This window comes from Zophobas morio, unplaced genomic scaffold (assembly GCF_036711695.1).
Source record: "Zophobas morio isolate AGI-343-1 ecotype UQ-CSIRO unplaced genomic scaffold, CSIRO_AGI_Zmor_V1 ptg000054l, whole genome shotgun sequence".
In the NCBI taxonomy this organism is placed as follows: Eukaryota; Metazoa; Arthropoda; class Insecta; order Coleoptera; family Tenebrionidae; genus Zophobas; species Zophobas morio.
In genome coordinates this window covers 2,371,057-2,385,072 of record NW_026972159.1, presented here as the reverse complement: position 1 = coordinate 2,385,072, position 14,016 = coordinate 2,371,057, and the positions used below count along the sequence as shown (strand labels likewise).

Genomic DNA, 14,016 nt, shown 5'->3' with positions numbered 1-14,016 from the left:
AGCGAAAATTTACAGTTTCATTTATTTTTTCAGTTTCAACTGAAAATACTGAAAGGCTAAAAACAAACTTCGTATTTATAATAACTGCAGCCTGAAAAATATCACTAAAGATTAAGAAAATATGCTTCTGTGAATACACATATTATAAATAATTTTATAAAAACGAAAGTATAGTTATTATTATTTGTATTTTGCGTTGCTATAATTTATTATTACATATTTTTCTATATCTGTGTACAGGATGTTTCACCAAGATTTATTCAGGCTTTAAGTTCTATAACCATGAAGATAACTAGTAAAACTTTATTTATTATTATATATTTTTCTCTGTCTGTCTACAGGGTGTTTCACTAAGATTTATTCATCCCTTAATTTTTACATGCTGAAATTGGGCCAAAAGAATAAATCATTTTTCGACTTTCCTATTTTTTATTAAAATTCTTACTAACGAAAATTGGAGTTGTTTACTTTCATTTTCGCCGAATTTTACTGATAACAAACGTGTAACCGATCCCACATTTGAAAATTATTTTCTTTAATTTCATATTACATCCTCCCCTCCGCCTCTCCCCAAAATCCCGTCCCCGTCTCCGCTCCAGAGGCAATTTTCACATACAACAGGTAAAACGAAGAATAGGTAAACACAGGTAAAGCAAGATAGGGTGTCACATCTGTCCGCGCCGGCTGCAAAGGCATCAGGCGTGTGGCACCGATCCGATTGGTCGCCGGCTCGTGGCCGCAGCTGTTTTTCCCCCACCACTCCCAATTCGTACACATTTCAAGCACTAAACTCTGAAAATTGCTTCAGTCCTTCTGAAACGTCGGAAGGAGTGACGTGCAGCTCCGCAACCTCCGCGTGTTTCCACTTTTTTCCAAGTTCTAGTCTTCACGTTTCATATTAGTTCGGTGGCATTCTCAGTGTAATGGAAACCGAGAGAAACAGTGTCAGTGAATAGAAACTTGCGTGACCGTGTAAATATCTTGATGGGGATATCTGAAAATAAAACCTGCACTTGCAAAGCCGATAAGGTCAAAGGGGACGAAGTCTTCTCGCCGTTGAAGGGAAAAATGAAGGTCCTCAAGAAAATCAAGCGCCGTATGGGATTAGGTGCGTAGTAGTAAAAATTTGTAGTTTGAGGTGGCTAGAAGAAAACGAATCGCGGCTTTGTGGTACCCCGAATCGTGAGTACGTCGGACGGTTCAGAAACAAGAAGGAACAACCCGTGTTTGTATAGGTTTACTTTTGAAATAACAATACCATAAATTGGTGAAATTCGTTATGGAAAGTATAACACCGAATTAGAAACTATTGTATTACCCAATATTGAAATTTTGCCACTATACAAACTTTGTTTGGTCCTTCTTCTTTCAATATTGTTAAGGACAAAACTAACGTAAATCGACTATTAGTTTTCTCGTGGATCCGGCAGGAACACCCTTAATCAAACCGCTTTTTAACGCGGAACACAATGGTCACGGGAAACGGAAGTCTGCTATTCCGCCTCTTATCTTTACGACGATAATAACCGGCCATGGAATTTTCATGTTGTACACGACTTGAGCGAAAAGCGCTAGTTTATCGTGTAAATCTTGTAGGAGTACGTTGATTTAGTGTAGAGGTGACTTTATGATAGGTCTGAAGCAGCTTGTTTTTAAATTGCGGCTTATCGGAAGAAAAACTCGTGCGTTTTTCTCGGTTAAGTGAGTGTAGGTGATAATCGATAATGAAACGAAACAGAAGAGGGAATAATATATTTAATAATTGGTCACTATGTTACGGCTTTCGGAAATGTTGCTTGTTGGTACCTGGTCGTGGTGAGTGAGAAGCTAATTATTATATGTGGTCTGAATGAGTGTGACTAAGTTGTTTGTCCTCCAGTGTGTTACCGGGCTGGGGATATTTGCTTTTTAATGAATTATGACACGTAAAGGTTCTACAAACTTTGTACACTACAATTTTCGCTCAGTTTTTTCGAAACTGGATTTTTATAATTTGACACAGCTGGTTGTGGCTTGAGAATTCCGCTTTCATTCATAAACAAAGAATTGTTGCTTTTACAATAGCTTAGTGCGAGCTGTCTGAAAGATAAATGTGTAATAAAAATTGGCTCAATTTATGAAATCACTACAATAACAAGGTCATCTATATTAAGGTATACAATAGTAGCATTGAATTTTGCGCAAGGTCTTCACAAACATGTTAATACCGATCGACCAACGTTCTGCATAAATTAGTTTTTTCGGTATTTTAGTTTTTCTGTGAATAATTTGGCCAGATTGTTGAAGTAGACCAGAAATTGATTCTTGAGGAAGTAATTAACATGTAATCATGATTAATAAAAACAGTTTGGAATTTTCTGTAATAATTAATTAATAACGCTTTACAGCCAACTACTAACACGACATTTTTTGACACACCAAAACATATTTTTACTATATAGCACTAGACGTTGTTGGCATGCACGACCTCAAAACGCAGCCAACTTGAGTTGCTTTTTTTCGAACACGCAGTCTGACAGACGAAACAATAATTTGTAAAAAAGACAAACGCAATAAATTTGCATATTTGAAAGATTTGCATAAATCCATAATATTGACATAACATGTTTTTCGCTAATAAATACTGTCTTTCAAAGTCGAGATAAGCGTTTTTTTGGGCTGCGCAGAATTTTAAGTAATTCGGGTTTTTGTAATGTATTCAGTCAGTTTTGGTTTTCATGTAAAGTGCGTCTGCAAATTTATGCAAAAATTTCTCAAAAACTAATAAACACGGTGGTAACCTAAACGCTTACATTGGAAAAAAATGGTCTGGAGTTGTTTAAACAAAACTTTTTTCGCGTCTAGAATCTGCGACAGGCGATAAAACGAGTCCAGTTTTTTAGATAAATTACCAAATTTGATTGTGTGATTTAATTTTGTTTATAAGATAAATAAAAGAAAGACCAAAGGCCTCCAAGGTCTTTCAAAATCTTTCCAAAACAAAATACTTATTTCATCCTCTTTAAAAAGACACCAGGGACCCCAAGATTCCCTTACATTCTTAATTTTCTTCTAAATGACTGATTTTTTTTATTCCGAGTTTGTAATTTGTTAATCACCGTCAACTCTAAATCAAAATGTTTTCGAACCTCGCAAAAACAAAACACCATTAAACTCATTAATCAAAAACTGCTCAAGTAGACCACAAGAATATAGTTAGAAATATTGTGTCCTATTACTTTGTTGTTACTTCGTCATATGACTGTTTTTTTTTTGTTCTGAGTTTTCTTGAAATAATTCCAACGAATTAACAAAGATAACATCAACAATCAATAAAATATAGACGCCTAAAGAAGGCACTTCTGAATTCCATAATGGCGCCGTAGTATCTTAATCAAAGCCAACTCCAAATCAAAATGTTTTCGATTCTTTCAAAAACGAAACACCATTAAACTCATTAATTAAAAATCGGTTATGTGTGACACAAAAATACATTTAGAAACATGTAATTGATTGTTTCAATTCTGAGTTTGCTTGAACTAACACCAGCTGGAATTAACAAAAGTAACATTAACCATCAATAAAATATAGACGCCTGAAGAAGACACTTTTGAAATCAGTAATGGCGGCTGTAGTATGTTAATCGCAGTCAACTCTAAATCAAAATATTTTCCATTTTTTCAAAACAAAACACCATTAAACTCATTAATCAAAAACTGCTTAAATGGACCATAGAAATATATTTATAAACATTGTTTCATATTTTGTTGTTGTTTTACCATGTGATTAATTTTTTATTCTGAGTTTGCTTGAACTAGTTCCTGCTGGAATTATCACAAATAACACTAACCATCAATAAAATATAGACGACTGAAGAAGACTCTTTTGAAGTCAGTGACAGAGGTACAGTATCTTATTCACAGTCGACTCTAAGTCAAAATGTTTTCGACTCTTTCAAAAACAAAACAACATTAAACTCATTAATCAAAAACTGCTCAAGTAGATTACAAAAATTTAGTTAGAAATATTGTGTCCTATTATTTTGTTGTTACTTCGCCATAAGATTAATGTTTTTTTTTTTTGTTCTGAATTTTCTTGACATAACTCCACCTGGAATCAAGAAAGATAACATCAATAATCAATAAAATATAGACGCCTGAAGAAGACACTTTTGAAATCAGTAATGGCGGCTGTAGTATGTTAATCGCAGTCAACTCTAAATCAAAATATTTTCCATTTTTTCAAAACAAAACACCATTAAACTCATTAATCAAAAACTGCTTAAATGGACTATAGAAATATATTTATAAACATTGTTTCATATTTTGTTGTTGTTTTACCATGTGATTAATTTTTTATTCTGAGTTTGCTTGAACTAGTTCCTGCTGGAATTATCACAAATAACACTAACCATCAATAAAATATAGACGACTGAAGAAGACTCTTTTGAAATCAGTGACAGAGGTACAGTATCTTATTCACAGTCGACTCTAAGTCAAAATGTTTTCGACTCTTTCAAAAACAAAACAACATTAAACTCATTAATCAAAAACTGCTCGAGTAGATTACAAAAATATAGTTAGAAATATTGTGTCCTATTATTTTGTTGTTACTTCGTCATAAGATTAATGTTTTTTTTTTTTTTTTGTTCTGAATTTTCTTGACATAACTCCACCTGGAATCAAGAAAGATAACATCAATAATCAATTAAATATAGACGCCTAAACAAGGCACTTCTGAAATCAGTAATGGCGTCGTAGTATCTTAATCGAAGCCAACTCCAAATCAAAGTGTTTTCGATTCTTTCAAAAACGAAACACCATTAAACTCGTTAATTAAAAATCGGTTATTTGTGACACAAAAATACATTTAGAAACATTGTTTCGTATTATTTGGTCGATATTTTATCATGTAATTGATTGTTTCAATTCTGAGTATGCTTGAACTAACACCAGCTGGAATTAACAAAAGTAACATTAACCATCAATAAAATATAGACGCCTGAAGAAGACACTTTTGAAATCAGTAATGGCGGCTGTAGTATGTTAATCGCAGTCAACTCTAAATCAAAATATTTTCCATTTTTTCAAAACAAAACACCATTAAACTCATTAATCAAAAACTGCTTAAATGGACCATAGAAATATATTTATAAACATTGTTTCATATTTTGTTGCTGTTTTACCATGTGATTAATTTTTTATTCTGAGTTTGCTTGAACTAGTTCCTGCTGGAATTATCACAAATAACACTAACCATCAATAAAATATAGACGACTGAAGAAGACTCTTTTGAAATCAGTGACAGAGGTACAGTATCTTATTCACAGTCGACTCTAAGTCAAAATGTTTTCGACTCTTTCAAAAACAAAACACCATTAAACTCATTAATCAAAAACTGCTCAAGTAGATTACAAAAATATAGTTAGAAATATTGTGTCCTATTATTTTGTTGTTACTTCGTCATAAGATTAATGTTTTTTTTTTGTTCTGAATTTTCTTGACATAACTCCACCTGGAATTAAGAAAGATAACATAAATAATCAATTAAATATAGACGCCTAAACAAGGCACTTCTGAAATCAGTAATGGCGTCGTAGTATCTTAATCGAAGCCAACTCCAAATCAAAATGTTTTCGATTCTTTCAAAAACGAAACACCATTAAACTCGTTAATTAAAAATCGGTTATTTGTGACACAAAAATACATTTAGAAACATTGTTTCGTATTATTTGGTCGTAATTTAATCATGTAATTGATTGTTTCAATTCTGAGTTTGCTTGAACTAACACCAGCTGGAATTAACAAAAGTAACATTAACCATCAATAAAATATAGACGCCTGAAGAAGACACTTTTGAAATCAGTAATGGCGGCTGTAGTATGTTAATCGCAGTCAACTCTAAATCAAAATATTTTCCATTTTTTCAAAACAAAACACCATTAAACTCATTAATCAAAAACTGCTTAAATGGACTATAGAAATATATTTATAAACATTGTTTCATATTTTGTTGTTGTTTTACCATGTGATTAATTTTTTATTCTGAGTTTGCTTGAACTAGTTCCTGCTGGAATTATCACAAATAACACTAACCATCAATAAAATATAGACGACTGAAGAAGACTCTTTTGAAATCAGTGACAGAGGTACAGTGTCTTATTCACAGTCGACTCTAAGTCAAAATGTTTTCGACTCTTTCAAAAACAAAACACCATTAAACTCATTAATCAAAAACTGCTCAAGTAGATTACAAAAATATAGTTAGAAATATTGTGTCCTATTATTTTGTTGTTACTTCGTCATAAGATTAATGTTTTTTTTTTGTTCTGAATTTTCTTGACATAACTCCACCTGGAATTAAGAAAGATAACATCAATAATCAATTAAATATAGACGCCTAAACAAGGCACTTCTGAAATCAGTAATGGCGTCGTAGTATCTTAATCGAAGCCAACTCCAAATCAAAATGTTTTCGATTCTTTCAAAAACGAAACACCATTAAACTCGTTAATTAAAAATCGGTTATTTGTGACACAAAAATACATTTAGAAACATTGTTTCGTATTGTTTTGTCGATATTTTATCATGTAATTGATTGTTTCAATTCTGAGTTTGCTTGAACTAACACCAGCTGAAATTAACAAAAGTAACATTAACCGTCAATAAAATATAGACGCCTGAAGAAGACAGTTTTGAAATCAGTGATGGCGGTTATAGTACTCCTGTTAATCACAGTCAACTCTAAATCAAAATGTTTTCGACGGTGCAGAATTATATATCATCTTAAGTTGTTTGACTGTAATAAATTCCCACAGTAAACTGTAGCCGTAATGTTGCTAAATATTTGGAAATTAAGTAACTTTAGACAACGCAGAAATGTCATTCTATACTCTAATCAACTCTATTTTTTGCGGAAAATATGTCGTAAAATTTATTTTAACTCAACCTGAATTATTGCGTCATAGAAAGAGCTTAACGATGTATTGACGAAACAACCAAGAATGTCTTGTAGTGTACGAGGGCCATTCAATAAAGAAGCTAAAACCGATTGATTGTAAAAGGTCCTTAAAAAATTTTTGGTCTTCATTGAAGATTTTTTGTGGCCCGTTTTGAGTGTAAGAACACCGAAGAATCCCACAATGTGTTTTTCGCGTTGCGAATGCTGGAATCTGATTTATTATTTCCTAGTTTTATAAATATTTATTTTACGTAATGACGACTATTATTACTTTGAGCAACTCTTAGTTACATTTACATAAGAAGATTCACGACCCGTGATGAAAATCGTGCCGGATCATCTTCTAAGAGAGAGTGAATCTCCTCGTCAAAAGAGGCACAAATTTGGAAATCCTGCTTTAATTATAGGTCGCTTCAGAAGCACGCATTGCGGTTAAAATAGAGCGTCTTCTTGATCCGGGGGGCCTAGGGGAATGCCAGCTGTTGAATCGGAGTCCCGTGAGAGCTCACACATGGCCCCCCGAGTTTGTCTAGGCAACTCATCCCACCGTACCCCAAGGAAATGTCTAGCATTCGCTATTTATTACAGTCTAGTGACTAGACCACATACTGAGCCCATCTCCTAGATAATAGAACTCATATTAAATATTTATAGTAACTCGTACTAGACAAAATCAGAATCAGCACCTGTTACAAAGGCGAAGTCATTGCACCCGTTTATCCACGATGTGCACAATTTTAAAAACGATGATTCAAGTCTGCGGTAACGTTAAATTCGTCGTGTGTTTTCTGCTACGTTTCTATTTTATTAGAGTGTAAAATGGTTGCAATGTTGAGGTTGTCGACCTCAATTTGCCCCGCGAAATCACTGTTTCTCGAATTGAGGAAACAATGTGACTTATGCCTCAAACTGACGCAACGGCCTAACCTTAAAGCCGCGTTACATAAGGCGAAAAACCAGGATCCTCGATCTCTTCTAATTACCCAACTTAGCCGAATTACGTAAAGTTTACTTTTACCCAGTAGTAAAGTGAAAATATTGCGCTTCTTTCATGTAAATTTACCGACGATGATCAATATTGAGTGCTACGAAATTTATATTTGGACCAGAAATAGATCAATACTTGTACACCTGCCAAGTCTTACCTGAAAACCAAAACAGCCGCGCGTTCTGGAAGACGGAGCCGCGGCGCCGGCTCGGGGGTGTAATTTGTTAACGAGCACGTGACATGTGACACGTGTATGGAGGCCCGACACGTGTTGTACGGGTTTCGCTCCAAATTTTGGCTTCCTGTGGAATTAGTGGAATTAGTGATGCGGCAAGGATGGGTCGAGTGGTTCGGATCGAAGTGAAATGCAGCGATTGACACTAAAATAAACTGGCCAAAAATTCCAAAATATTTGTGCTGGTGGGCTTGAGTCACGTTTCCGGCTAAAAATAATGGAGTGGTAAGAGCGGCTTTGGGCGCTGCGGGAATCAGAGACCAAAATATTGAGAGAAAGAGTCGGATTGAGTTTAGAATCACTTCGAGGTTTGCAGCAATTGCCAGATGTTTGATTTTTAAAGTAGGTGTTCTGGACTATAAATCGAGAAAGAATGTAAACCGGGTATCTCTGATTAACCCAGTCGAAAAGATTTCGCACGTTTGTACTAAAAATGTTACATGAAGGACGTTTGCACGTTTTGAAATTAGTATGGAGTCATGCGCATAGAACATCTACCAGTTTTTATAATTGTCGCAGTTAGAAGATTTTCTGCGTCACGTTCGTCTTGAAAAGCGCCAAAATTCAAATAAAAACAAGATTTAAGTTTAAAATTTTCGAAATTAAAAAAAAATGGTTAAAATGAGTTCAATTGACTGAATTTTTCGACAAATTGTTGATAATCTTCCGGTAATAACGATTGCTAAGTCGTTGTCACAAATTTTATTCAAATAAACGTAAAAAGTGAGTTCAAAATTTTCAAAAATTTTCCAAAAAAGTGGTTAAAAATGAGTTCAATCGATGAGAAATCGATGCCAAATTGTAGATGATCTTTCGCTAAATACGAATTCAAATTCGCGGTCTCAACATCTATTGGAACAAACGCGAAAAGTGGGTTCAAAATTTTCAAAATTTTTCAAAAAAAAATAGTAATATGAATTCAATCGACTGAAAATTGAGGTCAAATTGTGGATAATTTTCCTCTAATTACGGATCCGAAATCATCGTCACGACATCTAATCAAACAAACGTAACAAGGGAGTTCAAAATTTTCACTTTTTTTTTCCAAAAAAATTGTTAAAAGGAGTTCAATCGACTGAAAATTGATACCAAATTGTTGATAGTCTCCCGCTAATTACGGGTCAAAAATCGCCCTTATCACCTCTATTCAAATAAAAGTGAAACCGAAGTTTGAAATTGTCAAAAATTTTCCAAAAAAAAGTGGTTAATATGTGGCTAATATGAGTTCATCCGACTGAAAATTGGTACCAAATTGTAGATAATCTTCCGCTAATAACGAATCCGAAATCACCGTTAGTAGGTATATTAAAATAAACGTAAAAATTGAGTTTAAAATTTTCAAAATTTTTCCAAAAAAGTGGTTACAATGAGTTCAATCGACGGAAAATCGTGGCCAAGTTGTAGTTCTTCTGATGGTTACGAATCCAAAATCACCGTCATGACATCTAATCCAATTAACGTGGAAAGTGAGTTCAAAATTTCCAAAATTTTTCCAAAAACTGGTTACAATCAGTTCCATCTACTAAAAATTGTTGCCGAATTGTCGATAATCTTTCGCTAATAACAAATCCGAAATTACTGTCACGTCTGTTCAATCAAATGTGAAAAGTGAGTTCAAAATCTCCAAAAATTCTCCAAAAAAATGGTTAAAATGAGTTCAATTGTTTAAAAATTGATGCCAAATTGTAGATAATTTTCCACTAATAACGATTCCGAAATCGCCGTCACGAGGGCTATTTAAATAAACGTGAATACTGAGTTCAAAATTTCGAAAAAAGTAATTAAAATCAGTTGAGTGTACTAAAAATTAGTGCCAAATTGTAGACAATCTTCCGTTAATAACGAATTCGAAATCACCGTCACCAGGTCTATTCAAATAAACTTAAAAAGTGAGTTCAAAATTATCAAGAATTTTCCAAAAAAAACTGGTTGAAATAGGTTCATTTGACTACTAATTCGTGCGAAATTATAGATAATCTTCTGCTAGTTACGAATCCAAAATCGCTCTCATGACATCTGTTCAAATTAACGTAAAAAAATGGTTAAAAATTTCCAAAATTTTTCCAAAAAAAGTGGTTAAAATGAGTTCAATCGACTAAAAATTGATGGCAAATTTCAGATAATCTTCCGCAAATAACGAATCCGAAATAGCCGTCATGAGGACTATTCAAATACACGTGACAAGTGAGTTCAAAATTTCCAAAATTTTTCCAAAAAAGTGATTAAAATCTGTTTGGTGTATTAAAAATTGGATCTAAGTTGTAGATAATCTTGCACTAATAACGAATCTGAAATTGCCGTCAGAACGTTTATTCAAATTAGCGCAAAAATTTGGTTTAATATTTCCAAAACGTTTCCAAAAAAAGTGATTAAATGAGTTCAATCGACTAAAAATTGATGGCAAATTGTAGATATTCATCCGCTAAAAACGAATCCGAAATCCCCGTCACAACGTCTATCTAAATAAACGTAAAAAGTTAGTTTAAAATTTCCAAAAAATTTGTTAAAATTAATTCAATCGATTAAAAATTTGTGCCAAATTGTAGATAATCTTCCGCTAATATAGAATCCGAAATCGCCGTCAAGGGGGCTATTCAAATAAACGTGACAAGTGAGATCAAAATTTCCAAAACTTTTCCAAAAAGTAAGTTAAAATCAGTTCAGCTTACTAAAAATTGGTGCCAAATTGTAGATAATCTTCCGCTAGTAACGAATCTGACATCACCGTCACCAGGTCTATTCAAATAAACTTAAAAAGTGAGTTAAAATTTTTCAAAAATTTACCAAAAGAAGTAGTTAAAATGAGTTTAATCAACTGAAAATTAGTGCTAACTTGTAGGCAATCTTCTGCTAATAACGAATCCGAAATCGCCGTCACGAAGTATATTCAAATAAATGTAAAAATTGAGTTCAAAATTTTCAAAAATTTTCCAAAAAATGGTTAAAATATGTTGTTTTGACAAAAAATTGGTACTAAATTGTAGAAAATCTTCCACTAATAACGAATCCGAAATCGCCATCACAACGTCTATCCAAATAAACGTGAAAAGTTAGTTCAAAATTTCTAAAAATTTTCCAAAAAATTGGTTAAAATTAATTAAATCGATTAAAAATTTGTGCCAAATTGTAGATAATCTTCCGCTAATATAGAATCCGAAATCGCTCTCAAGGGGGCTATTCAAATAAACGTGACAAGTGAGATCAAAATTTCCAAAACATTTCCAAAAAAGTAAGTTAAAATCAGTTCAGCGTACTAAAAATTGGTGCCAAATTGTAGATAATCTTTCGCTAGTAACGAATCCGACATCACCGTCACCAGGTCTATTCAAATAAACTTAAAAAGTGAGTTAAAAATTTTCAAAAATTTACCAAAAGAAGTAGTTAAACTGAGTTTAATTAACTGAAAATTAGTGCTAACTTGTAGGTAATCTTCTGCTAATCACGAATCCGAAATCGCCGTCACGAAGTATATTCAAATAAATGTAAAAAGTGAGTTCAAAATTTTCAAAAATTTTCCCAAAAAAGTGGTTAAGATGAGTTGAATCAACTGAAAATTAGTGCTAACTTGTAGGTAATCTTCTGCTAATTACGAATCCGAAATCGCCGTCACGAGGTCTCTTCAAATAAATCTAAAAAGTGAGTTCAAAATTTTCAAAAATTTTCCAAAAAGATGGTTAAAATATATTGTTTCTACTAAAAATTGGTGCTTAATTGTAGAAAATCTTCCACTAATAACGAATCCGAAATCGCCGCCACGAAGTCTCTCCAACGAAAAAAATTACTTTAAAATTTTCAAAATTTTTCCAAAAAAGTGGTTGAAATGAGTTCAATCGACTGATAATTAGTGCTAGCTTGTAGGTAATATCCTGCTAATAACGAATCCGAAATCGCCGTCACGAGGTCTCTTCAAATAAATGTAAAAAGTGCGTTCAATATTTTCAAAAAAATTTCCAAAAAAATGGTTAAAGTATGTTGTTTCGACTAAAAATTGGAGCCAAATTGTAGAAAATCTTCTTGTAGTTGCGAATCCAAAATCGCCGTCATGGCGTCTATTAAAATTAACGTGAAAAGTTCTTTCAAATTTTTCAAAATTTTCCAAAAGGATGGTTAAAATGAATTCAATTTACTTAAAATTGATATCAACTTGTAAATAAAAATTACTAGACAATTACAATTTTAGTAATTAACAGAGTTCACTTTTTTTCATCCCAGTATCAGAATAGCGAGCAGTAGACGATTCACCCTGTATAACAATCTTTTATTGAAAAGTATAATCTTAGGGTGTACATTAGATCACCTTTTGTTCTGTATTGCAATTTTATATGTCATACTATATTGCAATACATAAACAATAAATTATTATTTCTTGTTAGATTTTTTATAAGTAGTTTTTATAATTTTCATAAGAAGATTGTCTTCGTCACGCTCTGATTGAAAAAGTATTACGTATTTGACGTTTCACGGCTAACAGCTCCAGCTTTTTTTAATACGAAAAGATAAGCAAGTTTTATTTTTACGAAATTTTTGAAAGCTCTAAATTTAAACTATTTCGAAAAAATTACTGAAAAATCGAGTGTCTAGCAATACATTTTTCAATAATTATTATCAGAGTTCACATTTTAATAACGAATATATTTTGCTATAAATGTTTTACTTTTATTTTTATAAAATCGCCTCCAGTGATGATCCAAAAATAATAGTGACGTGGTATTTAAATGTCTTAGGACGTGAAAATTTATTGAAAATTCGCTCTTAAAATAGGGCATGAGTACGACTATAACGTATACCCGGGTTATTTCTACTAACTGATATTTTTTATGTTTACATTTTAAAATTTTCCGTAAATTAAAAAGAAAAATTCCAGGGTTACCTGTTCGGGAATGTCATGTTTGCTAAGATGAGATTCGTCTAATTAAGAACCAATGAAATTAGTCACTCATTTTATTGGCTGTGAGACAAAAAGTGGATTTTATACTGCCAAACAATAGTAAACTGGACTTAAAGGTAAAATTAATCCCACCCACCTGCGTCTGCATTTCATTGGCCTATCTTATTTATTGGGAGATGAAAATCGAATTCTATTTTGGCAAGCGGTCGAATATAATTAAAAAAACTTCAAAGTAGCTCCGCCCACCCACCCGGTTTTCGTTCCAATCACTCATTTTATCGGACAAAAAGTGGCTTTTTTTATTCGATGAAAATTGAAAGCAATAAATCAAGATCTTCAATAATGTTTCACATTTTCCCCAATTTTGGACAAATCGTTGGGAACCCATTCTCCGAAAGCATTCAAATGGTATATTTTGTGCACACTCTGTTGCTCTATGAATACGCAACCGCGCGGCCATGTGGAAACGAAAGGAGGGTGGTTTTGTAACGGTTGTAATGGGTGCAAGGGCACATGCATGCAACACAAATCCTCATCACAAGAATTCCTCAACCGCCGCACTTTCATCTTCATTTCTCATCGCGAAGAAATCGATGAGTCAAACATCGAATTCTCGATTATGTGGGCCAATAGTTCAAAGGTAACCCATCCGAATCTTCAATCCGGTTTGTTTTCGAAACTGTGATAATCAAGCATGGGAAAATCCTTCTCCTCCTTGTTCGAACCGCGCCAAATTATGCCCGATTACCATCGCTGTTGGTCTTTCAAATAATTAACCGACGAGTTAACATCCTCGGCAAACAATAAACAAATAAAACCAATATTATTTCACGTAATGGAGAGATGGGTTTCGAGCCGAATCGGCCCTCTCTGTCTCCCCGAAGATGAACAGGCTACTAGACAGAGCCAAGATACCTCAATAACTGACGATATAGAAAGTCCTGAGAGCTACTGTACCGTGGGAAC

At 33.2% G+C, this 14,016-nt stretch overlaps 1 protein-coding gene across 3 annotated transcripts in view; it reads left to right on the top strand.

The window, feature by feature from the left end:
* The window catches only part of LOC135142806 (protein neuralized), a 98,978-nt gene that overhangs the window by 65,303 nt on the left and 19,659 nt on the right, over nt 1-14,016 (top strand). The window contains exon 1 of one of the 3 annotated variants that reach the window (XM_064074555.1): nt 800-1,108. The exons of 1 other annotated variant lie outside the window; for it this stretch is intronic. In XM_064074555.1, coding sequence (XP_063930625.1) covers nt 985-1,108 — 124 coding nt within the window. In that variant the 5' untranslated portion in view covers nt 800-984. Of the gene's footprint in view, nt 1-799; nt 1,109-1,601; nt 1,816-14,016 lie in introns of those variants that run through there. One more of the 3 variants, XM_064074556.1, reaches the window with a different exon arrangement.